This window comes from Pteropus medius, unplaced genomic scaffold (assembly GCF_902729225.1).
Source record: "Pteropus medius unplaced genomic scaffold, Ma_sr-lr_union100, whole genome shotgun sequence".
In the NCBI taxonomy this organism is placed as follows: Eukaryota; Metazoa; Chordata; class Mammalia; order Chiroptera; family Pteropodidae; genus Pteropus; species Pteropus medius.
In genome coordinates this window covers 2,499,151-2,526,217 of record NW_024345479.1, presented here as the reverse complement: position 1 = coordinate 2,526,217, position 27,067 = coordinate 2,499,151, and the positions used below count along the sequence as shown (strand labels likewise).

The window sequence follows — 27,067 nt, the reverse complement described above, 5'->3', positions numbered from 1 at the left end:
TAAAAAATAATTTGAGAATATTTCCAAGTAGATAACACCATATATTTCCTTTCCAAAAACTAATAGCATATAAAAATGATTTAAAATCTGTGTTCCTGAAAGAGACAATTGAACGGATTTAAGATTAGGAAGTGAGCATCATATTTAAAAAAATATGAAAAAAGGAAATACGTTATACTTTCATCTCTCATGACTACAGCATGCACAGTCTGATTCACAGTCTGTTTGCAAATATTTACTTATCTAAAAGTGTTTTCAACTCCTCGGAAATTTTTGCTGTCCATGAAGACCCCGTGAATTGGGGAATGAGAAGAGGTACGGGTTGATGAGTTACATTAACTTTCAACTTTAGGGTCCTACATTCACATTTCATATGGGATGGTGCAGAAAAGTATATGCTTTATTTCCACTGGCATAAGGTCAAATATGTAAGCTGTTTCTCATATGTAAAGCTTTTTAAAACTTGGAGATGACATAAATAAAATTAACCCTTTTACTTTACAGATAGGGAAACTGCAATCCAGGGAGTTTAAATTAGCCTGCCTGTGGTCTCACTGCTGGAACTGTATTATGGGCAGAGCCAGAACTAGAACTTGTGTACTTCTCAATGTGTTTCTTTTTAATGTGTTTTTTAATTCACTTTGCTATTCTGTTATCTGATTCCAGCTGTTTTTAACAGACTCTGGGACATGAAATAACAGAGAAGGCTAATCTAGAATTAAAGCAGGCTTCTTTGTCTCATCTCTCATACCCTCCTTCCACACACACACACAGTTCATCTATAATCAAAGTACCTGAAGTGATTCAAATTCAATAATTGAACCAACAAATTATCAGCCAAATGGTGAAATTGAACTAAAATTAAGGGCCTGGCCTATAGCCAGAAATTATTGGATTTACATTTCAGAGAGTAAAAATGCCACTCCTAATTATTACAGGCACCCCTGGATTATCCATTTGGTATATCCAATGTCTCTTGCGTTCTTATTTCTCCCCAGCTGCCTCATTCAGTCATTTTACTGTTCATTAGCACTTCCACCAGAGGGCACACCAAATAAGCCAGAGAAGGTGCAAATCTAACTGGCTACTGTTTAAATACTGTATACTTGTTGGGAAAGGGTTGTGGTTGATATCTACTGAGTCAAATGAAGTTTTTAAGTTATTTGTACATTTGATTAATACCTCCCTCCATTAGGACAGACTGTTAAGGATTGGCAATATTGTTACACTTTAAATCTTAGTATTAGTTTTTTAATGTGATCTTTAATTCCTTTAAAAAGTGTTATTAACCTTACTTTAATCGTTTTTTACAATCTTTCTGCTTTTGCTACTTTGAAATAGTTTTCATGTTCTCACACATGTGAAAGATTTGAACTCAAGAATTAGTTCTATTGTAACAACAAATAGGCTATTTATATAAAAGGCAAAGTTTAAATGTAAAAAGCGGTATACCTGGAAGACTATAAGTTTGCTTTGCCTACTTTTGCATTTGGGCATTTTAAAGTTGCTTGCCCTCAATATTAAAAAACAAAACAAAAAAACTGGTGGTCCATTTCATGCCTTCTCCAAAAATACTTTTAAAAATAACTGGTACTGGGATGTTTTTGTATAGTGAGATATGTAGAATTGACATCAAAATACTCCCAAATATATAGATGTTTGTAGTTCAGTTAGCTCTCCTTTTTCAGGATGTCTCTCTTTCAGATTATAAGCTTTCCATAGCTAATTTTTTTGTCATTAAATTCATTTTTCCCTACCACCTTGTCAGCCAGCCAATCCGTCGACAAGTTGCTTATCATTAACAAGTGTTATTAATCTTTCTTTAATAGTTTTTTAAACTATTAAATACTGAATATAGAGTGACCAACTTGTTCCTGTACAGTCCTGGTTTAAAACATAAAGTTGGCAATTTGGGAAGCCCCTCAAACCCCAGGCAAATTGGGACTCTTGGTCACCCTGCTTGTATGTTACATATAGCACCTGCCCTCATCCTTCCACTGGACAACTTTGCAATTTTATAGTGTTTTCATATGCATGCTAAGGGAATGCATACTTACTTTATTGATTATCTTTGCAAAATATAATTGTAAATATACTACCAAAATATCTAATTATAACTAAAAATTATTTTTGGCATGTCTAAAAAATGATTTTATATTACTAGCTCAGATATTAAAGACTATATGGACATTTAAAAATATGCTTCCATAGTGAACAGAAAATTTGATCATTTGGAAGATATCTCAAAACATTAAACCTTTTCTTCAGCAGGGTGACTCCCAACTCTCCAAAGTCATTATTCTAACTGTACTTCATTGTATTTGTTCTCAAACTCAATGCCATTTTACATGTCTACTCTCCTGTCTTGGCAGGAGTTTATTATCAGACAGTGATTACCATTCTTAGGCAAATTTAGTCAGCAGTTGGGGAAAAGAGTCTGGAGAGTGGTTCAAAAAAGAGAAAGATCTTTGGAAAGACAGAATTTAGTATTAGTTCAATACATTTCTGAATACTCAGTTCTCATTGTCACTGTCTTCAAGATAAACAGATATTTATCAAAAGCTTATTCTGCATGACATCACTATAGTAATTTTCCTCATAGCATGGGAAAAATGGAAGAGGTTGGAAAACAGTAGAAAATTATTATAGGTTACTTTAGTCTTTATAATTACTGTAACATAGGAAGCTGAATAACAGTATGGTGGTTAATATTCCTTTCTTCAGAATGTGGTTATGTGGAGAGGGAACTGAAGTTTGGAGAAGCAAGTGTATATTTATACATGATGGTAATGAAAGGTTTTTACTTTATTTCATCTTTCCTGTATATTCTTTAAGTTCTATTTCAGGTGTTAACCTTATATGATCAAACGTTCTGTAAAATGTGTTAGCTAAATCCATGCAAGGTCTCCTATTGTACAGCAAGATTGTGTCCTAGAAATGTGACCGTAGCATGTATGTTGTTCCCTCTCATCTTCCTTCTTTCTACTTTATTTTCATTAATGTTTTGATCCAACAGCAAAAAGGGGCGGGGAGGCTGCCAACAACCCACATATTAGAACGGTTCCTTAAGGAAGGAAATGGAGGAAATCTCAGATAAAAATCAGGACAATTACTTGAAACATATGATCTTTTTACACCAGCTGTTAGATCCAGAATACAACTGTTTTGCTTTGAATCACTTGATTTTATTTATAAATTGCAATTTCCTGATCCCAAGATTTTATTCTTTATATATATTTGGTTACTTGTATTGATATATGTTGGGCAGTATATGTGTGTATGTGTGTATGTGTGTGTGTGTTTATAATCACATGTCATTTTTAAGACGGTGTTTAAAAGAAGTAACCCTTCCACAGCATGTCCTCCTCACATTCTTCCACCAGAGAAGAGGCCCCCTGAGCCCCCCGGACCTCCACCGCCGCCACCTCCACCCCCTCTGGTTGAAGGCGATCTTTCCAGCGCCCCCCAGGAGTTGAACCCAGCCGTGACAGCCGCCTTGCTGCAACTTTTATCCCAGCCTGAAGCAGAGCCTCCTGGCCACCTGCCACATGAGCACCAGGCCTTGAGACCAATGGAATACTCCACCCGACCCCATCCCAACAGGACTTACGGAAACACTGATGGGCCTGAAACAGGGTTCAGTGCCACTGACACTGATGAACGCAACTCTGGTCCAGCCTTGACAGAATCCTTGGCCCAGACCCTGGTGAAGAACAGGACCTTCTCAGGCTCTGTGAGCCACCTTGGGGAGTCCAGCAGTTACCAGGGTACAGGTTCAGTGCAGTTTCCAGGGGACCAGGACCTCCGTTTTGCCAGGGTCCCCTTAGCATTACACTCAGTGGTCGGGCAACCATTCCTGAAGGCTGAGGGAAGCAGCAACTCTGTGGCACATACAGAGACCAAATTGCAAAACTATGGGGAGCTGGGGCCAGGAACCACTGGGGCCAGCAGCTCAGGAGCAGGCCTTAACTGGGGGGCCCCAGCTCAGTCTTCTGCTTATGGAAAACTCTATCGGGGGCCTACAAGAGTCCCGCCAAGAGGGGGAAGAGGGAGAGGAGTTCCTTACTAACCCAGAGACTTCAGTGTCCTGAAAGATTCCTTCCCTATCCATCTTCTATCCAGTCCTCAACCTTTAATGAATTCATTTGCCAGAGCGAGGTAATCATCTGCATTTGGCTACTTCAAAGCTGTCCATTGTATTCCTTGCTCACTTGCTACTAGCAGGCGACTTATAAAATAATGAAGTTGGTACCAGTTTCCCCTGGATGGGTTATAGTCAGAACATTTACTTCAACTCTGCCTAGTAGATACAAGTAGAGAATACAGAGAGGGTCATTAAATTGAAAAGTAAATGTTTTATTAGTTTATTGCCTGCACTAATTGAGCAGAAGAAAAAGAGAAGTTTCAATTTTGAGATGGCTCAGGAGAGGCTCTCTTTAGGTTTTTTAAGTTTTGGGATTTTTGTGTTTTTTTTTTTTATGGTTTCTTTTGAAAAAAAATTTTTTTTTTAAGAAAATAGTGTTCACGAAATTTGAGCTGCTCTTAGGCTTTTGCTATAAGGGGAAAAGAGTGACTGGTTGATTTAAATAAATGTTTTCTTCCTCTCCACCATCTCACATTTTGCTTTCAAAATAACTCCCCCACCCCCATTGACATTCTCCTAACATACCTTTTTTCCAAATAAATTACTCATCCTTAAAGTTTGCTCTGCTTTGACAGAAGATATGCCCCCTCTCCCTGCACGTGAAGCAGGTTGTAGAAAGTGGCATTCTTGGGCAAGTAGGTAGACTTTTACCCCATCTTTTCCCTTTTTATCCACATCTTCATAGAGTTTTTTTCTTTTTATCTCTCTCTTTTCGAGGCATTTGTTTGGAAAAAATTGTTGAGATGCCCAAGAACCTGGGATGATTCTTTACCTTTTTTGAAATAAAGGAAAGGAAATTCAAACTCCTATATTGTTCTCTGTAACTCTTCAATTCTAAAGTTTTTTTTTTTTTTTTTAAACCATGTTCTGATGGTAAAGTTGATTTATAAATGCAGACAGCCTAGGACATTGCTGCTGAGCTGGGGTTAGAGATGATGCCTCCATACCTAGAGGGCTAGTAAGAGCAGTTAGCATACTGTTTACACATATATTTTTATGTCAAAAAAAAATCTTTGAAACAGAGCATTGTAATATTGTCAAAGAGAAAATTCTGAAAATACATGGAAATGTAACTTAGTTTAGGGCAAATATTTTTCTGAAGCTATATCAATACCTAAGATCTTTTTAAAAAAATAATTTTAAAAGAGCAGACCATGGGGAAAACAAAAACAGTATTGACATATACACATCTCAGCATGTATATCCTGCCAGTTATTTAGGAGATTTTTCCTCCAGAGAGATTCATTTTGGTTTTGGTTTTGGTAAAAGGGGTTAAGTTAAGATTTCATGGCAAGAATTTTGCCTTGAAATGGGAAAGGAAAGTGCTTTCAGGGTGGGATAATTTGGGAGGCTTCTCATTCTGGTTTACATTTCTATGTGAGTACCAGCATATAATGTGTTTTAAAAATATACACATTCATATAAATTATCTGCACAGACTTAGACATTTGTGAAACGTAGGTTAGCTCCCTTTTTTACAAAGAAAAGGCAAACATGCTTCAGCATCTTGGAGAATAGTTTTCAGAACTCAAGTTTCATGTTTCAATGCCAAGTTCTTATATTAAAATTTGAAAACTACTTGTAAGAGAAAGATGCACTAATAAAAAACTTTAAAGAATGAAAGAAGAACCCTCTTCAGATACTTACATAAAGTCTATTTTCCCTTGTCGCTGAAATAGGTAGATATCCGGTGTGTGTATTTCTTTATTCTCTGGGTTTTGGTCTGGCCTTGCCCTCAGGGCCAAACATTGATTAGAAAGAACCTTCTAGCCATTTTGGCATTGATGGCTTTTTATACTAGTGTGTCCAATTAAATTTTCTAGGCTCACTTACATGGTATTGGTAAATTACATAAAAGTTCATCAAACCTTTTGTCTGTTGACTTCCTAGTCCTCAGACATGGGCCTTTGTATTTTAGAATATTTGAATTTGAGGCATTGGGCCCCACTCTCCTGTTTTTGATTAAAGAACTTAAGCCTGGGATACTTTCAAAAGTATTCAGCGAAAAAAAATTGGTCTCCCATCAATATGAATAAAAGTCTATATATTTTAATTATATTTTGGTTATCATCAGTCATCAATAATGTTTTTCCCTTCCCCTTCCCACCCCTATTTTTAATTATGCCAAATATTCTAAATAATATACTTAAGTCTTCGTTCACCCATCCCTGCTACTAGGGAAGGGGGTGAGTTTATGTGTGTGTGTATGTGTGTGTGTGTATCTATGATCCCATCTCATCCCTTAACCCCCATTTTTGGAGTCTAATCTTTAAAATGAAAAAAAGTTTGATAATTTTGACTATTTCTAAAAGCAGAGGAAAGAAACTCAAATATCCTGGAATCTGTGTGGAGGAAGAAAAGGTATTTGCTAATTTTTTAGCTCTGTTATCTATAAATGTGATGGAATTAAACGCTTGGCAGAATTTCAACTAGACTATTCAAAAGTTACAAATGCAATTAATTATAGTCAAAAGTGGTTTTTGTTTTAATTATTGTACCATGGAAGATACTAAGTCCATTAAATACATTTTTTTGAACAGATGAGAAATCTGATTCTATTCATGAGTGAGAGGCAAAACTAGTTTGACCATGATTATTTTTGTGGTTTTGAAAACAAATTTGTTTGACTCAGTTTCCTTAGTTTTTTCCTCAACTGTCCAAAGGAGTGATAAGGATTTGAAAATAACATCAGATCTATTTGTTTAAAGGCAGGGCAATTAGCACAAATTTGTAAGTAGGACTTCTGTTAGCTTACGCCATAGACATCACCCACCCACTTTGTGTGTGTGTGTGTGTGTGTGTGTGTGTGTGTGTGTATGTATAATATGCATATATAGTTACAGTACTAAAATGGTTACCAGCAGGTTTTGAGAGAGAATGGTACATCAGAAAAGTGTCAGTTGCCATCTCATTCTTCCTGATACAGGTTCCTGACACTGTATTCCTTTCTCTCTCGTTTTTGCCCCTCATTGGGTGTACCTTGTCTATGTACAGATATTTTGTAATATATTAAATTTTTTTCTTTCAGTTTATAAAGATGGAAAGTAGAGATTGGAAAATTAAATATTTCCTGTTACTATACCACTTTTGCTCCATTGCATTTACTTCTTAATCTGTACTTTGAGCAGATTTAATTAGGTATATTTTAGGGGTTCTTTGTCTCATAATTACTGTAGATTCATAAACTACCAAAAAAATTTTTCTCAGGGTTTGAAGAGGTGCTTCAAACTACTAGAGTAGGAACTAGAGAATAAAATGTTGGGGAAAACCAGAAGATGTGATTTTTTGAAAGTAGAAAACAGTTAAATGATGATGGTCCCAGGCCATCAAATGAGTTGAGCTTCATGTACCCCAACTCCTCCCGAAAGGAGAGGTAAGTGGGTCTGAGCTCAATTGTCTTCAAGGGAAGTTGGTAAGAGGCTGTTTAGACCAAAGAATAGTCTCAAACCAGAACTACCACCCCACCCCCAAGCAGTTCCTATGTTCCCATGAGTAGGGTCAGCATGGGAATTCATGTTCCTAGCTCTGTTGAGGTTTCCTGACACATTGCCAATCCAAGAAGTGAGTCAAAGTTGTTTATAAAGCTAAAATTCCTATTACCTCCACCTGAGGAGATAATTGTTTCCCCTTTCATGGTTTAGGACCCTGAGAAGTAATGTTTTTTTCTTGAAGTATGTGCTGCAGTAAGCAGCAGATAAAACCCATCAGGAGATAGGAAGAGGGGAAATAGGTATCAAGAAGTTATGAATGGAGTGAGCAATCATACAAGGTTAAAGGGTGCACCAGAAGAAGGTAATTAGAAGTTGAGCACTCAAATGTGTGATGAGGGTTGCCAGCTTGTTTTTGAATCCCTAAAGTTTAAGTATGTTCCATTGCCTGTGGACTATCACGTGTTAACCCAAAAGGAGAATGGAGAGCTCAAGATTGTTCGAATTCCTGGAATCCAGTGTTCCTAGTTAACCTCCAGAGAAAAGGAATTCATTTTCATTCTTTATATATTGCAAGTTCATGACTAGGAGTGTGAACTTCACCCTACTAGAGAATATTATTTCCACTTCATAGCCATGGCTATCTTTTTCAATTTTGGACCTAAAGGCAGAGGAACTAACTATCCTGGACTTTTTTTCTCTATCACAGCCATGCCTATTTCTAACTAGAAGCCATACTGTTCAGTACGTACATTCCTTAGGCACTATCTTTTCCCAGACAGGCATTCTTAACTATGGTAAGGTTAATGCCTCAAGGAAATTAACAGTTAATGTTCTTGGTGCTGAACTGAGATTTTTATTGTCATTAAAGATTGCTCTATAGCTTGACTGTTTTTTAGGTATTGAGTAACTTCTCTGTTTACAATTTGGTCACCTGAAGGAGTAGGTGGAATGGAAGTGGGGAGTTCCTCAAGTGAGTAAATATTCAACCATTCCAAGGGAGAGGTGGAACTGCTAAGTCTTCTAGTTATCCCAAGAGGCAAGGTGAGCATTTCTGGACATTTTAGTTAATATTACTGTCCAGGTGTGTCATTTCTCATAGCCTTGGGCATACTCAAATGAGAGTTTACAGCAAGCCAGGATTGACAGACTTAGGGGAAAGTATGACACCTGGAGGAATTACTAGTAGTACTCTACCACTCCTCACCATAACCAGCTGTCTCTCCATCTCCTGTCCACTCATTTCTTTCCATTTACTATTTTTCTCTCTTCCCACTCACTACCCAACTCACATGCTTCGGGCCTTACCAGAAGTATTGATCACCTAACCCTGCTGAGTAGAGTTATTGCTGCTTCACAGTTTTGAAGGGTAATAAGAGGCAATTCAGAAGACATGTCTATTCCAGATCCTTAATATATGGTGTGAGAGGTGAAGGAGAAAGCAAAATAACCATTATTTTTTTTTAATTGCTGAGGGCTGTGAAAGGAGCTTTTAATTTATGTTGTGTAGGGTACAAGAGATTTTTTACCTGTCTAGGAAAGACAGGGGAGCTCAACCTTCACTTCATCCTCTTCCCTCATATCCTGAGACTGTTGGCTTTTGCTGATGACATTTCTATGCCCAGTTGCAGATGATGTCTGTGGGAAGTAAATCTTGGTGAAAAGAGGGCCCTGCTGTCCACAAGGAAGCAGATGAGGGCTTTCTTGATGCCCTGGTGATTAATCACTAGAGTGCTAAAAACGCTTTGGCCACTGGATTGTCTCATATCTCTTTCCCAAAAAATTAGTTGTCCAAGGTTGAGAGAAAGAGGCTGATATGAAGTTAGTCTTTAATATTCTCTGGATGGGTGGTTGTTAAGTGAAGCTTTCTCAATATGTAGCCCTCAGCGGCAGCATACTTCTCTGGACTAAATACTCACGAAGTAAACTGAGACGTAGGTTCCCTAAGACGTGGAAATAGATGGATTTTTGGATGTTTTGTTCTACCATGGTTGTAAACTGCAGCTAGGGTTGATAGTTCTAAAGGAATGAAGGAGATTTTATCCAAGCCAAACCATACCTGAAAGAGGCAGATGTTAAGAGGAGAGATGTTAAGCTACAATGTAGCAGTCATAGCTAAGTGAAGAACAAAGCCTGAGTCTTGGAGGATGATGTCTTATCTTTAAGGAGTCTATCTGATGGGCTGTCTCAAGGAGAAGATCCTCCTTCCTCCTGTGTCTCAGAACTACAACACTGCCCAATGAGAGATACCTTGGGTGAGGATCAGCTCATAGACAGACAATCCTCCCCACCAAGACTAATGCAATTTTGAATGCTTTTGGCCCTGGAGAAAAGGGGGTGAATTCAAAGAGAAAGCTTGAGAGCCTGATCCTTTTTATAAATTTAGGACTGTTTGAGTTTAACCTTGTACCAGTATTTGCAATTTCTTAGGAGACCAGAGGTCTTACATGAAATGAAGCAACATAAGAAGGATATGGAAAGAAGGGTAAACTAGAGCAGTCTAGTACCTGAGCTGTAGAAAAAAACGGAGTATAATTGCTTTTAAAGAAAAGAGAGATATGGAGTGGAAGGAAAAATTATGGTTGGGTTAGTAAAATTAGGGGATAATGTTTTAAACGTTCCCAGTTCATTTCAGAGAGGCTCCTTCAAAGCGCCACTGTTAGTAAGTTCCCTTGATTACAGTAATGTTACCTTTATGGTTGGAGGTTGGAGCTAGAATCCTTAGGCCGGGGAATGTTATGAAGACATTTCTACTAGGGTGGCTAGATTATGTTAAGCAAATAATTTATATAGAGATAGTTTGCTTAGCATTACTATCTACATAGTTTAAGGGGGTAATTCAGGAATAAGGAAAGAATGATATGGATGCATCATATTAAAAAAATTATTTGTATTTTTGGAGTTTTAAGACTCTCCTGCAGATGGTTTTATGTATTTTCGGTCAACCTAGAAACTGGTATTCCTCTCCGCTTCGTTTTACATCCAAGTGAAGGCAGTACCTAGAAGAGCAAACTAACCAGAATGTTAGGGCTACAAAAAGACATTAGTTTGTCTAGTTCAGTGCCATCTTTAGCCAATGCAAAAACGGGCCCAGAAAGGAGAAACCTAAGGTATTAGGAAGAAGAGAGAAAACAGGAACTAACATTGTCAGGAAAGTGCTGTTTCAGGTATTGTGCTATGCACTTTGCTTTTATTACCTTGATTCTTAAGCACTTGAGGCTAAGGAATGGAAAGATTAAAAGGCAAATTCATGTTATTATCATGAGCGATATGTAGGAGATAAAGGGGAGTGGCAGATCACTTTTTCTTCTCTAACCACATAGGGCTACACTAGAGAAAGTGAAGAGTCAGCTTTTGAGAGTGAGGTTAATCTAGGGAAGTACTGGCTAAATAGTTGAAAGAGACTCATGAATAACTTCTCTGTTCCTAGACACCTTCCAAAAATATGGTCAGGGGTAGGCTAGAAGCAGGACTGGTAGGGAACAAGATTACCATTGGCTCTGGGAGTGATTTGCATTCTAGAAAATCAGGTCATGACCTGAGAATATAGGATTAATCTTAAAAATGGGGGACAAAATGGGGCTTCTCATCTTAAGGGGTCTTCAAAGGGAATAGTGTTTATATACTGTGAAGGAAGGAGATAAATTCCTTTGGTGGCAGTGGTTGTTATTTGTTTTTGCAATACTTTGAAATCATAAAACAATTTGTAATTTTTGAAAGACTTAGTGCCAAGTTCAGTATTGATAGGGGCAGGTAGCAGCCTGAAAATTGACATTGAGAATAAGATTTTATTCCTTGTAGTTGTTTGATTTAATCCCCCAAGAGTTATACCATGAGAGCTGCTTCAGTGAGGAGCAGTAATGTTATTAGCTGAATCATGTCCTGAGTAGGGCAATTTCCGGGGGGAAAATTAGGGGAGGGTCCTACTTTTAGGAAGTTTCGGGGTCTAGTGAGAGATGAATCTCATACTTGGGTAGGAAGTGGGGAATTGCTATTTATGTCAGGTTATAAAATGAAACAGTAACCTAGTATAGGGGAACCTAAGCAAAGGAATAATCAGAAAATAATTGGAGTTAACCAGAAAAGATTCTTTGAAGGTAAGAAAGAAAGAGAGGAAGGTGATTAGAGGGAGAAAAAGTATGGAAAAAGGTTTATGTGTGTTTTATGCAGAAGGCTCTGAATGGACTAGTCGGGGTTCAGTGGGAGAGGAATATTAGGAAATGAAGTCAGAGCAGCAATCTTGTTGGCTAAATGAGGAATTTAAATTTGATTTGGTAAGCAGTAACGGCAGTGCATGATGAGATGAATATGATGTTGTAGACTTTTGCAGCTGTGCTGGGTGAAGGAAGCAGAAAGCTTGCCTAGGATATTATTGCTCTGGTTCAGATGTGAGGCCCTGACGGCCTGCACTAGAGTAAGACAAGGGAATGAGAAGAAAGGAAGTGGGTCCACAGGAATTAGGAAACCTTGATAGTTTGGATGTGAGCTGAGGAATAAAAGATAGCATGAAGATGATGACCCCAGGACATACTTATACTGTTGATGGTGATGAAAGAGGTAGCAGTTTTAAGAAATAGGAAGTGTTTATTAACCACTTGATGGGATGTGTCTATGTTTAGTACTGCAGAGTCTAAGAGGGGGTGCTGCCCCTGGAAAATAGTAGTTGGAAAACTAGGTAAAAGAGAGTTTATTGCTCCTAGTATGTATGTGCCCACAGACTTTAAGAATGCTCTCCTGCTCCACATCTGGGAAAGAAAATCCAGGATGTTTTTGTTTTTTTGCCAGTTTCTTCTCCTTTAATGCTTTGGAATGGGATATGACTAGCCTGTGGCAGCATGTGCCTGTGGATGCACAATTCTCTGGCTTGATTCTTGGAAGGCCTTTTTTTGTCCCTCCCTGGGGGTCATTTGTATCTCTGGTTCCTGCTCCCAGAGCCATAAAGTGGGAGCCCCCATTTATTAATTGGGTTGGGACTGGGGAGGGGGTCGGCGGGGGACTCTTTAGTGCGGCAGGCGGGGGTCTTCCCGAATGAGCCCATTAGCCAGCCCCAATGGCAGCTGAAACGGGGCCGCAGCCAAGTCCTCTCCGTTTCAAAAACCTTCCATCGCCTGCAGCAGATCAGAACAAGGCCTGCGGGAGCCCTTAGCTTCTGATTGCAGCTGTGAGGAAGGACAAAACAATTTATAGGAAGCCAAGTAGCTCCTGTCTTGCTGTCTTCCTTTCTGACTTTGGGAAGGGGGAAGACTGGGATGTGGTGTCCCCTCCCACTATGGCTTCTTACAAGACACATATAGGCCTAAAGTAGGAGAGAATAGGAGTGAGTATGTGTATTGTTAAGACATTTATGTTGATGCTCTGGATGTGTTTACACATGTCTTTGCTTGCTTATTTCATCCACACACAGTTGTATTGGATAAGCTGCCACTACTTATATGGGATTCTCTAGGGCAAAGCCAGGTATGTGCTCAGACTCTTAAACAGTCTAGGGTGTATGCTGGGGGCATGGGGGTGGGAGGAGGCACACTTATACTCTTTCCTGCCCAATATAGTTACTTACCTTGTCTCCTATCTGCTTTATCAAGATTCGGGATTGGAGTTAGATCACCTTCTTAATATCTTTTCTTTGTAATAAAAGGAGTTTGGCACTTAAAGGAAGGCCTCCTACTGGGACTCACTTGTTTGTCCCTTAGTTAAGCCAGCATGAGAAAGGCAGGCATCTACAGGGGAGCTTCTTCCTGCATTGGCCCAGAGAGAAGGTGTGAAGGGCAGGAATGTCTCACTTCCTAATAGAAATACACTTGTGTCCTCCCTTATAGAATCATAGATGGCCAGATCTTGAAAGGGACCCTAAGAGATCACCTAATTCAACCTCTCAGTTTACAGAGCAGGAAACAGGTTTAGGGAAGTGCCTTACCCACAGTCTCATAGTGAGGTAGTGAGTGGCAGCCAGCCAAGACTAGATTCCAAGAGCCAGAATCTTAACCTACATGAGTATAGAGCCCTTTAAGGTCAACTCCTGAGAGCCCTGGGCTTCTTTAGGAAATGAAGGTAGAGCTGTGAGATTTTGAGGGGGTGGGACAGATTGATGTAGAAAGGTAGACATGAAAAACATTAGTAGAAAACAGAAGCTTTATATATTTTTACCTCAAAGACTAACTTTTCGATGGCATTGCAAATTGTGCAGATGTAATTTTTATTTAAAGTCAGGAGTTCTTGTGTATTGGGAAGCAAAGAGCAGCTGTGGCCAAAGAACCTGATGCCCTCAGTTATCCCAAAGTTCAAGGAGCACTTTGCCACCATCTCTGGGGGTTGGACAGCCGGAAAAGATCTCAAGCAACGTGAGGAATTTATCCCTAAATCTCAACCCAGGCTTCTTTGAATTACAATACAGCTGTAATGAAAAAATCAGAAAGAATAGAAAAAATCAGAAGGAATAGAAAAAAATCAGAAGGAATAGAAAAACACATCTCACCTGCTGGGAAACGGGAGTCTCTGAAAGAGAAGGGATTATAGAACTCTAAATGGGTTATTCTCTGAGATTACAGGGAAATTGGGGGTGGAGGAACTCACCTCTCCCTTATTTTTAATTTTTTTTTTTAGTTTTGGGTTGTTGGTTTTCTCCTTCGATGAGGCTAAAGGAAGGCTCTACAGTTACCTAAGACTTAAATAGTGTGCTCAATGGGCTGATAGGTATGGCAGGTTCTGAAGTCATCTTACTGTGGTGCTAAGACTCCCTTCCCCTCTTTGGACCTCTCCCAGATGTATCTACAAGTCCCTTCCAATGCTTATGCATTTGAGCCTCGCAGCCACTGATGAGCTGAGGGGAATGCTGAAGAATCCCTAAGCTGGAAGCAAAACCTTGGAGGGAGAAAGGCACTACTGGCCTGCTTAGAGATAGATTTCATGGGTCTAGGTCAGAGGGGCAGGGGGTCTGTGTAATGAACATTGTCTGCTGATGACAGATCCTGGTACATATCCTTTACATTTTCTCTATCATACCCTAATTGATAGCATAGGGGGAATGTGGAGTTGGTACCCTTGCAAAGTCATCTCTACCTAGGGAATGTACAATAGACCTACTTGCTCAAATTCCTAGGGAATGTACAATAGACCTACTTGCTGTCCTGCAAAGCTCAAATCTCTTTTGTCTCATAGGACCTTTTTTTTTTCCCCCTCCTCCTCCAAGTTCTCAGAGAAGCTATTTTGGACAAGAGAACCTCAAACACAAGCTGATGATCTGATCTAAAACGGCCTCCTCTAGTCACCTTCTTGCATTAACTTTGCTTTGACCTTGAACCATCATTACCCTTTATAATTCTGGGTTTTGCAGCTTTTGTTTCTGTTGAATTCTTTATCTCTTAAGTAAATAGGAACCATGGTTTTTACTTTATCAGGCTAGGGACTAGTTCCTTGGAGGTAGGAGTCTTATAACAGTTATAACTGTCTCTGGGAGCATACTTAAAGTTCATAAATCTTGCCTGGGCTTCATGAATTCAGGTTGGAGGGAATTGGAAGAATGCTGACCATCACAATCACTGTTACCTACTAAGGCCATGCTCCTCGGTGAAAGACCAAAGACCTTCTTTAGTGTCTAGTTCTTTGTCTCATGTCTAATGTAACCTGTCATTTTCCTTTTACAGGTAGCAGCAGCAGGAAGAAGGATGGCCCCTGAGAAATGTTGTGATGTCCATCAGTCATCTGTTATCTGGAGCCCTGGGAAATTCACAGACTCAAGCCAGGTAGGGACCTAATTTCATCAGTCTGCTTTTGTAAGGGACGAATACACACACACACACATCCCCGCCCATAACACAAGCACTGTCTCAGGGAAGTTTCTTATTCCGAAAGATCTCCAGTGGAGTTTCCTTAGCTTTTTATTTGACCCTATTATGGTGTCCTACCTTCTGATGAACAATTTCTCCCTCCTGTCTAGAGAGGGTTACCCCCTTTATTGGCACTGACAGGCATTTCATTCCTGTTCTTCCCTCTTGGACAGCTGTGCTAATGGTTATTCCTCTATGGTGGGATGCTGATGTCTGTTACTCTCAGCCTCTCCTCTACAACACCTGTCCCACTTAACCACCACTTCATACACACATAACCCTGCCTTCTTTTTCCCCAAGAAGCTATTGTCTCTCCCGTTATTCTAAGTCAAGATAGGGTAGTGCTGTCCCTTCTTACTATCCCTCATCAGCTTCTCCACCTCTTTTCCAGGTTTGATGGGAAGTCCACTTGTCCAAACACTGTGTGAGACACCAGTAGAGACATACAAGACTGCTTCTCTCCATCTTCAGTGCCCAGAACCAGGCAGGTCACCAGCCTCTAGTGCCCACCCCCACCCTTCTTGCTGCCAGGTAAGTGTGCTCCTCTCCCTACCCATCAACCCCAAGCAGGGTCATATTTCTCTTTTGGAATATTCCTCTCTGTTAAATATCTTCAACAAGTGGGGAAGACCTTGAAGACTCAGCTTACTGCCTTGGTGACTTCCAGTCCTAATCTTTAGCAAGACCTTCCTGATGTTAAATCTCCTTTGCCTCTTCTGTAGTTCAGAACCATTTCCCCCATTTAATGAGTGCAGGAAGAAGTGACCAGTAAACAGATGGTATTTGACACTGGAAGGAAAGGTCTAATGACAGGCAGCCCTTCTCTTTGTCCAAAGCCCCATATGTGCATTCTGCTCAGTGGCCTGGCATCCTTGGAGAGTATCTAAATCTTTTGAGGGAAAGGTATTTGTTTATCTGGTGTCCATTCTTGAGGACAAGGATCTCAGGCTCTGTAGAGTCTGTCCCGGAAACCACCACTAGGTGATGCTCTGTCTTGAGCTCAGGTGGCATCTGTCTCTGTCGTCTGGCACCTATAGAGAATTTGGCAGGGGTGCTGGAGCCTCTTGCCATTGGAGGTGACATCAGCTTACCCTTTTGACATTAGATCTCCTGTCTCAGCAATGCCTCTTTCACCCCTACCATCCAGACAGCATAAGCAGCAGTCTGAAATAAGTGCCAGCTCTAGGTAAGGTGCTCCCTCCTCTGATAGACACATACCTTGAGTTGGGGTTAGGATGGAGTGGGTGGAGGGATGTGGCAGGTGTTAGAAAGCAGGAAATGTCCCTGGAAGTGGTTGAGCAGTAAGCGTGTACTGGATACCTTGATGGCACCGAGAGCACCAACACTTATAACCCCGCCCATCTGTCTGTCAACCTGGCTGGCTGATCGGGCAAAGCTGAGGGGCCAGTTGGACAGCTGCAGTCTTGGTTTTTGCCACACGAGGGTGCTGCTGACCAATTAAAACTCCTGCCCCTTAGCAGACAGAGTTTGGCCAATGGGGGCACCCTTTCCCCAAGACAGAGGTCAGAAAGACCCCAACAGAGCCTGAGGCTGGTACCTAAAAAGCAAAAAGAATAATTAGTACCATTTGTTTTTCCTTAAAAATTCCTGATACCCTGAACACTTCCCTAGTATCCTGGTATCTCAGTATGTTCCCAGCTGAACTTGGGAAGCGCCCTAGCTCTAGGCACTGAACACCTTGCACAAGTGCTTCTCTCACCTCAGAGTGTAGCTGCCTCCAGCTGTCCACCCCACTGTCCTGCCTCCAAGACAGTCACTTTTTTAGCCTAGAGGGTGGGGTACCTGTGGTTTTCAGAGGAAAAATCTCTTAGAATTGTTTTAAGAGAAGTATCTTTGTTAGTAAGAGTGTGTTGGAGAGAGGACTGAAGATAGAGTGGGGAAGTTCAGCCTCTGTGCTCCCATCACCTCCCCCAGCACAAACCTGCAGAGTTCAAGATGGTTTAGTGGATGTTTGCAGCCTGAGTGGCTGGAGGATACCCCAGGACACCCCAGGTCTCTGAGTCAAAAAAGGTGTCAGAAAGCAGGGTGGGGAGGGGGGCTGCTTTGACCCATGAGCCTCATACTGACCCTATATTGTGTAGTGGCTCTGCCATGGATTCAAGTGGCCATGGGGCCCTTATGGGGATGAGGTACCACACAATTGATCCTTAGTCTCTATGAAGCCCTTCCAGGCTGAATAGGCTAAGGGATGACAGAGGTTCTCCTCCTCCCTCCTACCCCCATGCCCGAGGGCCCCTCCCCAGGAGGACAGCTTGATTAAACAGTCGGTGCTGCTGGAATTACTGCACAGCTGGCGCTCCCCCCAGCACCCCGAGCAGAGCAGCAGCGCAGATTAAAATCTCCAATTAGCGTTAAAGTGAAGTGAGGAGGTACTGAGGCTGCCAAGGAGGCCAGACGGGAGCTCTGGGTCAGAAAAGCACCCCCACTCCTTCCTGGATTCTGAGTGCCACCCTTAGTCACCCCTTCTTTCCTAGCTCCTCTCCTGACAGCTCTCAGTGCCCATGAGCTTTGCATTGCTTGGGGTCAGAGGGAGGGCTTTATAAGGGGCAGACGGTGGAGGGGCAGATGCCTTATCTGACAAAATGCTGGGGACATCATAAGTGTGGAAGAGAATGAGAGTTATCAGTGCTCAAGGGAAATACCTTACAGCCTGCCAGGCAGCCAGGTCGAAGTGACTTCACACTACTGCTGTTTCTTTTTGCCTAGAGAAAGGGCAAACAGAACAAATCCATCTAGACTGTCTTACCTGTGAGGTGCTGGGGAATGTGGTGCCCACACAAACGTCCATCCTTGTATATTTTATCCTATTTGACCCATCTGCTCCCACACAAATTATGGCTCCTTCCTTCTCCATCCCTCTGTTCTTTCCTCTGCTTTCCTGTGGGCAGAAGTAGGCACAGCCTGGCTTGGGAGCATTGCCATGCCCTGCCACCTGAGTCCTAGCCGGCTCTTCTTTATCTTCTTTGCAATGTGAGGAAGAGCAGGGATATGCCAAGAATGGAGGCCTCAAACTCTTCCAACCCCTGAATATCACACATCCCACCTAATGGCCCTCTACCATTTACACTTCTGCCCTTCACCCACTAAGCCCAGAAGGAGGGCAGCATAGCTAGCCATGCCCTTTGACTTCCCTCTGCCCCTTTAAAGAAAATGGAGGTGGGTACCCAGCTGACTGAACCTACTCACACCTCTAGAAATTAGACACCAGGGCACAGTGCCACCCTCCCAGGCTGGCACATGCTACCCTGGCAGAGGTTCAAATAGCACCCCCCCTCACACTGCCATACCCCCAACCCCTATGTCTTCCTCTTCTCTCTCCCTCTTTCTTCCTCTCTTTCTTTCTCTCTCTCTCTCTCTCTCTCTCTCTCTCTCTCTCTCTCTCTCTCTCTCTCTCTCTCTCTCTCTCTTTTCTCAGCTCAAAGCACAGCTGAGCCTTCAGGGGAGGGGGCATCAAGCTGGGGCAGGGGGGTGGAGAGCTCCAATAGCACGTTTTCACCTGCCATTTAATTGGATGTATTTTTAATTAATGGGACCTCAGGGACCAACATGAGACAATCTGATCTCTGAATAGGGACAGGGGAGGGATTGGGTAAGGGAGGAGGATTGGGCCACTGGGTGCGGTTACCAGGAACCCAGGCCCATCAATCACTGGCCACTTTGTGTTCTGGCATGGAGAATGGTGAGGTGGAGGAGGAGGGGAGGCACTGAGGAGAGGTGCCAGGGTTTCCCCCCAGCTGCCAGAACCTCCAAAAAGGATGGAACTGTACCGATTGACTCAGGTCTGGGGCCCAGAATTGCAGCCAGGATATTAGGTAAGGCTCTTTTCTTGCTCCTAGGGTTTTGTTCAGTTGGGCTTGTCCCAGTGAGTGCTGTAAAACTGTGAAAGGAAGGTGGGGTCAGAGCTTTGAAGAGAGAGGACAAGAGCCAGGGACCATAGAACCAGAGACTGTGGTGAGAGGAAAAAGGGCAGGGTTCAGAGATATTTCTGTATGTTTGGACATAAAATAAATGCCATGGAGATTACATGCAGAACAGCATGCAAACGAGGCCTGGTGCCTTCGAGGTATGAATCATAGAACCTTACTGTTGCAAGAAAAAGAACTTGGAGCTCATTTTGCCGTGCACTTCATTTTACAGATGTGGAAACAGAGACCCAGAGAGGGGAAATTAGTTGAATCCTGTCCTGGTGTTGCTTTGTGTTCCTGGATTTGGAGAGTTCCTGGGAACACAGGGAAAGGTAGGTAGGTAGGGTGTGGGGAGGAAAGTCAAGGGAAGAGGGTTGGCAGGATATTATTCTCTGTTGCCACCAGTCTCACATCTCTGGCCCCTGAGTCCTGGAAGGAATGGAAGGGAATCGGGCAGGTGCATTACTGGGGGGACATTTCCCTCATACAGCCTGTTCCAGGGGTCATCTCATCCATTCCATTGCTTCCAAGCAGACAGATCCCTCATTGCCCCAGTTCCCTTAGGATTTTATCATATTCTATAAGGTCCACAGGGAAGGAAATACACTAACAATCCCAGTTCTTTAACCTATAATTAAATCCCCCAATGATGACTAAAGATTGAGCTTTTTGTGAGATTTTATCACAAATTTCCCCGATGCAATGTAAGCTGCTAGAGAAAATTAAGCCAGAAAATGTAACAAGCAGTGGTCTTATACCTCTTATCCATGTCTAAGCTGAGAACAGAGACAGAAACAAAACTGAAGGCTCTGAAAGCTGAGTCAGAAATACCCTTGCTTTCATGTGGTGCCATGGCCCCAGAGCTCTTTGTTGGCCCCATCTGGTTGTGTGATGTTGGTGTACACTGGAGAGAAGGGCACTCTTCTAGCTTTCCCCATCTCCACCTTCCTGCTTCTTCACTGTTCAGACACTAGGGCTAAGGAGAAAAGGGACTTTCCCACCAGTTTGCCAAAGGTGGCATTTCCTAGCATCTTCTTCCTCAAAAAATTCAACATTCTTTGTTCTATGCTTCATAGGTTGAGGTTAGGGCAAGGATGGGCACAGAGGTTGGAAAGCAGTGTGGTTAGAAACTTATCACACCCTCCAAGCCCCAACACCTTTCCCCACTCCCAGAATTGTCTTCTCGTCTATCATAGTACCCCATTTTATATCTGCAAAGATCCTGGGGAAGACCAGGATATGCCTCTCTTAAGTGTCTCCAGCCTCGTTCTGCCCTGTCCTTAGACTCTCAGGGTCATCTCCTTGGCTGTCTGATTCTCCGCCTTCTCTACTGCCAACAGTATGAGAAGGGTCCCCTCATATCCCCCCAAAACAGTCTGGAAAGGATCTATCTAGCTCCTTCATTGCTTCTGATGGCCGGCCAGTAGGGGAAGAGAACTGTGCCAGGGAGTTGAACTTCTCTGTGCCAAGGAAGATTCTCTTGTCAGGAGAGATGAGGAAGAAGCTTGAAAGTGGGGAGAAGATAAAAAGGGAAAATTTGGAAACTGAGAGGCCTGTAGTCTCACCTGTGGGGCTGGCTGCCTAACATAGGGCAAACCATTCATATTGAATATCTTTCGGGGGATTTATTAGATGGCTTCTGTTTGCAGAGCTGCTGTTTCTCTTCTGAAACACAGCAGTAGAGAAGAGTATGTAGTGAAGAAAAAGGGGAGAGGATGTCAGGCTTTTAGAGATCCTCTTTCTCAATCCTTGTCCACCCCTCCTCCAAACCAACATTGGAAGCATATTTGACGGGCTAAAAGGTCCTTAAAGAATTCAGTCTAGATTCTGGATGTTTCTCTAAGGAACAGGGCCTCCCTTCCTCCAGGTCCCACCAGCCCTGCCTCATATTCCCAAGGTTTAGCCAAGGGTGCCAGATCTACAGCCCTGGAGTCAGATCCTGCTCTGGAATCCAGAAGAAACCCTGAGCCTTTGCAGGGAAAGAGGGATAGACTTGAAGTAAGTGGAACACAGAAGTAGCAGTACCCAGAATCCCCTGCAGTTTGGAGAGGAGCTCATTATTAGCCCAGGGTTTAGCGTGTACTCTGATAGGACCCCCTTCCTCCTTCTCCTTCAGTGTGTTCCACTGGGTGGAGAGAGATCTGGATATATAAACCTCCTACTTTGATACCTTGAAGATTGTCATGCAGATACCCCCAAAGCCATGGAGGAAGAGAAAGAAGGCATCTCAGAGGTGGCAGTGCCATGATGTCCATCAGCATCCAGGGAGAGGCCAAGGAGAAGAAACAGTGACCAGAGAGGGAGCAAGGAGGAGATGCCTGCTCCTGAAACAGCCTCCTTACCCCATCCTCTCCTGTGCCCCCTCTCTCATGCCAACAAAGCTGTGTGCCCAAGTGTGCCAACTCTACTGGCTGGCAATCCTGCTCTGCCGTGCAGGCAGCCGGCTCTCTGCTCCAGCACACAGCACATGGTGGGGTCTCTTGTACTTCTTTGCTCACTCATCTCAATGTGTCTGTGTTGCATATTCCTAGAGATAAAGAAGGGGGCTCTGGCCCTTCGAGTAGGAAGATGCTGGGCTCTGGGGCCTTTTGGGTGCATATCTGCCTAGCTAGAGGAGGCAGGGAGAAAGAAGGCTGCTGGCAGCTCAGCTGAGCTCAAGGTTCTGGTGACTCATAGCAGTGGGGGTGGTTCATGAAAACAACAGTGGGGAAGGGAGCCCAGGCCTGTTAGAGCTGTCTTTTGCCCATTTCTCCTTCACTCTGAGCTCTGTAGATGAAGGTTTCTCATCTGGATTGTGGGGCAAGGAAAGCCCCAAGCTATGAAAGAAGAGAGAGAAATGAGAAAGAGAGCAGAAAAGGCTGAGCATTCTCACTGAGAGGCTTACTAGTGAGGAAAGGATAAGAGAGGCCAGTTATTGCCTTTACTGTAACCGTTGGCTGCACAGAGGGTACTGGGCGTCCGCATGTGCTGGGGCAGCTCAGTGCTCCTGAGCACCTTCCAGAAGAGGTGCTTTCCAGGCAGGCACAGCTACTTCTCCCTACCCTCACATGCCTGCCCAGAGCTCTGGGTACCCAGCTAATACCACATGACTTAGGAATTTTTTTTTTTTTTTAAGCACCATTATAAGACCAGAACCTGGAAGGAGTACCACTGGTCTCTTACCTGAAAATAAGCATCATAGATCTTTAAAGGTGCTGATTCCCTCTTCCCTTACAGGCCAGGCTGTCAAAGTGCATCTTCTCCATTCTTTTCGAATCAGGGGGATGATAGGATACTAAATTCGAGATCACACCAGCAGAAAGGGGCTAGACAGTGGACCAGGAGAACCACCCATGCCTTTGAACACAGCCCCAGGGGCCTCCTTGTTTCAGCAGAGGAAAACAGAATCTTGGATACCAGTGTGTCCGGATACATAATAATTACCCTCCCTCGAAATTCAGAGAGGGATGGGCTAAGAGGAGGGGAGTTCTCTGACAAAGTGACTATTCATTTGCCTATTTCTATTTCTTTCATTGCTGGTGGTTCTGCTCTCCAGCTGAGGTGAGGGGCCCTCTGCTGGGATGCTCCTAGAGATCCAGAGATGATTTTGGTTGGAGAAAGGGACAGACCAGTCACTCTGTGTAGGGACATGGGATCAACTCCACCACCTGCCCGCCCCCCCAGCTCTCCCTGACGGCATCAGGAGTCCAGGGGACCCCCCTGGAACACTCATAATAAAGCTCAGTCCTGAACTAAACCAACAGTCACCCAGCTCTGATATAAAAATGGTGCTGTGAGGGGAAGGCTGGGTGTACCAGGTTCGGGGGAGATACAAGGGCGGGTGAGTGAGTGAGAGATAGAAGCTTCACTCAATATCACATGCTTCTCTTTCTCAAATCTCTCCTTGGCTCCCCCTTTTCTTCCAACTCCCTTCAGCCAACTCCAGTCCTGGCCATCTCATCCCTTCCAATCTAAGAAGACGTGGTAAGTAGTTGTCTGTTCCCTACACTTTTCTCTCTCTCACTCTCCTCCTCTCCTCCCAACTCCCAGCCAAAAGTTAGTTATCCCATTTGAACTCTTTCCACCAGGAAATGCCACCAGGATCTGAACCCAGAATCCCCAGCCTCTGTGACCACTCTGACTCTGAGACTGATTCATCAGTCCTCATCCTCCCCACAAGTATAGCCAGGCCAAGACTTGTATGTCCATGGGCATCAAAGGCCCTGACTCAAAGCAGAGGGCAGCCCTAGGGGTGCAGTGGAACCCAGCCCTAAATGCGTATGTGCCTTTGCATTGGGCACACTGGTTTATTAGTGTTATTTCAGCATTGTGATGCAGAGAGAGTAAGTGTAACAGCTGCTCCTTGCTTGCAGTGTTTATTGTTACCTAGAGACAACCTCCTGGCTTTTTCCCAGCTCCCCCTTCCCCCCAGCCCAGCCCCCTCCCTGCCAACAGTTCTACTCTCCCCACACTGATAGGAAATTTATAGCTTGCCCATACCATGCCTTTAACCCTCTCGTATCCATAGAGTGGGTGGTGAGGGAAGCCAAAGTAATCAGTGGGTATGCTTGGGCCCCAGCAGGGTAAAATAGTGTATGGAGGATGGAGGGACAGATTCAGGGAGGGATGAGACTTACCCTCCCCAATCTATGTGTCCAGACTCAGGCCCCAGTTGTCCTTCTGGCTCTCGCATTCAGAAAAAGGGCTTTGGACCTAGCCTTGAGATGCCAACATCCTCTTCACTAGGTTATTCTCTACCCTGGGCATCTCTAAGGCCCCCAATTGGGCTGCCTGGTTCTGAGCAAGTCCAGCAAGATAATATTGAAACAGGAGGAGTAAATACCAAGTGGCAGAACCCCTAGTCCCCTCCTCTCTATAGAGATGTCATAGCTAGAAAAACAAGAGGCTCTGGCATGAGGGATGCTGGGTAGACCTCCACAGCTAGGTAGATGTCAAACGTGAAGCTGGCTGCTGGGCCTGGTAGGAAAAACTGCTCACCTTAACTTCACCCCGAGCCTGGCACTGAGGTCCCAAGAGACAAGGAGGCCATCCTCCAAGCTGGTCTCCTTGGTCTGTTTAGGCTACTCCTTTCTGCTTTTCCTGGTCCATATTCTGCTCATCTTTTGGTTTGATACCTTGGGGCAGATCCAGGAGACCAAAGGGACTAATGCATCCTAGTCATGGCCTCAACAGAACTGAGAAAGAAGCAGCTCTTCTATCCCCTTCCTGACCTAGGACCTTTTGTGGAGGGGCACCATGTCATAAGTTCACCATCCCCACTAGAAATGAGAGGAAAGGGACCAGATTTTAGTAGAAAGGATAGAGGTTAAGCATATGGAAAAAGTTATTTATGAGATGTAAGACTTCAGAATGGGCCTACTTCTTCTCTTCAGAGAGTTTTCTTCTGCCTGGGGTGTATTTAAGTCTGTGCCTACCCAATGGGCATTGGAAGAACAGGGTTACTTTTCTGGAGCTCCTTCAGATGTATCCTCGTGCAGTTTTCACACAATGCACCCCTTCTCAGTCCTTCTAAATATAGCATGCATGGTGGTTAGTTCACAAGTTTTGGAGGCACACAGCCTTGGGTTCCAGTGCCAGTGCTTCCATTTATCAGCTCTGCTACCTTGGTAAGTCACTTAACCCCTTTGAGCCCTAGTTTCCTTGTCTGAAATTCAGATGAACAGCCTCTTAAGATTGTGGAGAGAATTTAGTGAAATAATGTATGTAAAGTACCTAGGACAGTGCCTGATACTGAGTAGGTGCTAAGTCAGCAGTTGCTGATGCAATAGAATCTATTTTATGGAGTCAGCAGGGCTGACATTGCTTCAAAGACTCCATGAGTCCCCTGAAATTATAGGCCAGATATGTGTACGTGTATATGCTGGGGAGAATGTCCGTAGTTTTCTTCATAGTGTGGAGCTGGTGGTGGCAGTCTCCTGGAAAGGAAATAGCCCCAATCCCTTGAGTCAGACTCCCCAAGAAGTCAGTTCCCCCATTCCCATTCCTCTCAAGCTAGGAGCACCTTAGGCAGTGTTGTGCCTGGAATTACAGCTTCATCTAGGAGGGGAGCTGGGAGAGAATAAGTCATTAGGATAGGAACACTAGCATTTGCCAGGCACTTTATAGTTTATTAAGTACATTTACCTACATTAGCTTTTTGGATAGCCAGAACATAGCAGTAAAGTGAAAAGAACTACCATTTATTGAGTGCCTACTATGTGCCAGGCATTGTGCTGGGTGTATTTTTTTAAAGTATGTTTAAAATCTATAGACTTTGATTACCTAGATGTGCTATGATTTATAAGCCTCATCCCCTATTTTTAATCCTTTAGATATTTTTACTGTTCTAAATAATACCACAGTAAATATTCTAACACATAAAACTTCATGCATTTTTTTGTAGTAGATTCCAAGAAATGGAATTATTGGGTCAACAGATACAAATATCCTCCCTCCCCATGATTATGATCATTTTACTGATGTACCCTAATGAGAATAATATTTTTTAATCTTCCTCTTTGGAATTCTGCAATGGAAACACAAGGGCAGCCCCTTCTCCCTCCTATACCCAGCAGAGCCATTAATAATCTATCATAGCTTTTTTAATTGAGGTAATTGTAGACTCACATGCAGTTGTAAGAAATGGTACAGAGATCCCTTGTACATTTTTCCTACTTTCACCCACAGTAAGATTTTGCAAAAACTACAGTGTAATATCACAACCAGAATATTGATATTGATATAATCCACCAGTCTTATTCAGATTTCTTGTTTTACTTGTTCATGTGTGTGCGTGTATTAAGTTCTATGCAATTTTATTACCTGTATAAATTCGTGTATCTACCACTACAGTCAAGATACTGAATAGTTCCAACACCATAATTATTCCTCATGTTGCCCTTTTATAATCATTCCCATCTCACCCCTTCCTTAACCCTTGGCAACCACTAATCTATCCTCCACTTTTTAAATTTTGTCATTTTAAAAATGGAGTGATACACTCTATAACTTTTTAGGATTTTTTAGCTTTTTTCACTAAGCATGATTCCCTGGAAATCCATTCAAGTTTGTGTATGTTATCAATAGTTCAGTCCTTATATTTATTCCATGATATGGATGTACCACAGTCTGTTTAACCATTCACCTGTTAAAGGATACTTTGTACTCTCACTTTGTACTCATTAGGAATCAATGTATTAGCTCATTTTACTTGGTGTGCTCAGTGTTTTATATTCACAATTATTAAGCTTCTTAACCCTTCAGACATGGCACTATTATTATTTCCATTTCATAGGTGAGGAAAATTGAGGCTCATAGTAAATGATTTTCCCATGATCACATGCTGTTAAATGGCTAAGAAGAGCCTAGAACCCAAGATAATAGGGCTCTTTCACTACACCAAGCTTTCTCAGACCATGATTAAGTTTGCTGTGGAATGGGTGTATTGGAATGGGTGTACTTGAAGGCAAGAAGAGTATTGGAGCAGCCTGGGTCAATTCAGGTGCTTGCAGCTAATTTGGTTCATAGGTTAGAAGAGCAGCAGTATCATAGAGTAGGGGCAATATGGCATGTGCCCTTGAAATTGCTTCCCCTTTGCCTGGGAAGAACAAGGCTGAAGTGGATGGAGCCCACAAGCAATCTGCCCACATGGTCTGTGGGCCTATTGGGAAAAGGAGGATCTAGCCTTTGGTTGTCTTAGAAATGTGAAGTTAATTGTATCTCTGGTGAGGTCTAAGGAAATTGAGGCCCATGACAATGAATGAGCCC

At 42.8% G+C, this 27,067-nt stretch overlaps 1 protein-coding gene across 10 annotated transcripts in view; it reads left to right on the top strand.

Annotated features, from left to right (window-relative positions):
- The window catches only part of CDK12 (cyclin dependent kinase 12), a 70,768-nt gene that overhangs the window by 34,083 nt on the left and 9,618 nt on the right, over positions 1-27,067 (top strand). For 4 of the 10 annotated variants that reach the window (XR_005655093.1, XR_005655091.1, XR_005655094.1 and 1 more), the window contains exons 14-17: positions 15,213-15,311; positions 15,787-15,926; positions 19,554-19,653; positions 23,237-23,284. Coding sequence is in view for 2 of the 10 variants with exons in the window: in XM_039873624.1 (XP_039729558.1) it covers positions 3,357-4,069 (713 nt within the window). In the remaining 8 variants the exon portion in view is untranslated. Of the gene's footprint in view, positions 1-3,356; positions 6,203-15,212; positions 15,312-15,786; positions 15,927-19,553; positions 19,654-21,498; positions 23,058-23,236; positions 23,285-27,067 lie in introns of those variants that run through there. The other 6 variants (XR_005655097.1, XR_005655096.1, XR_005655092.1 and 3 more) reach the window with 5 other exon arrangements.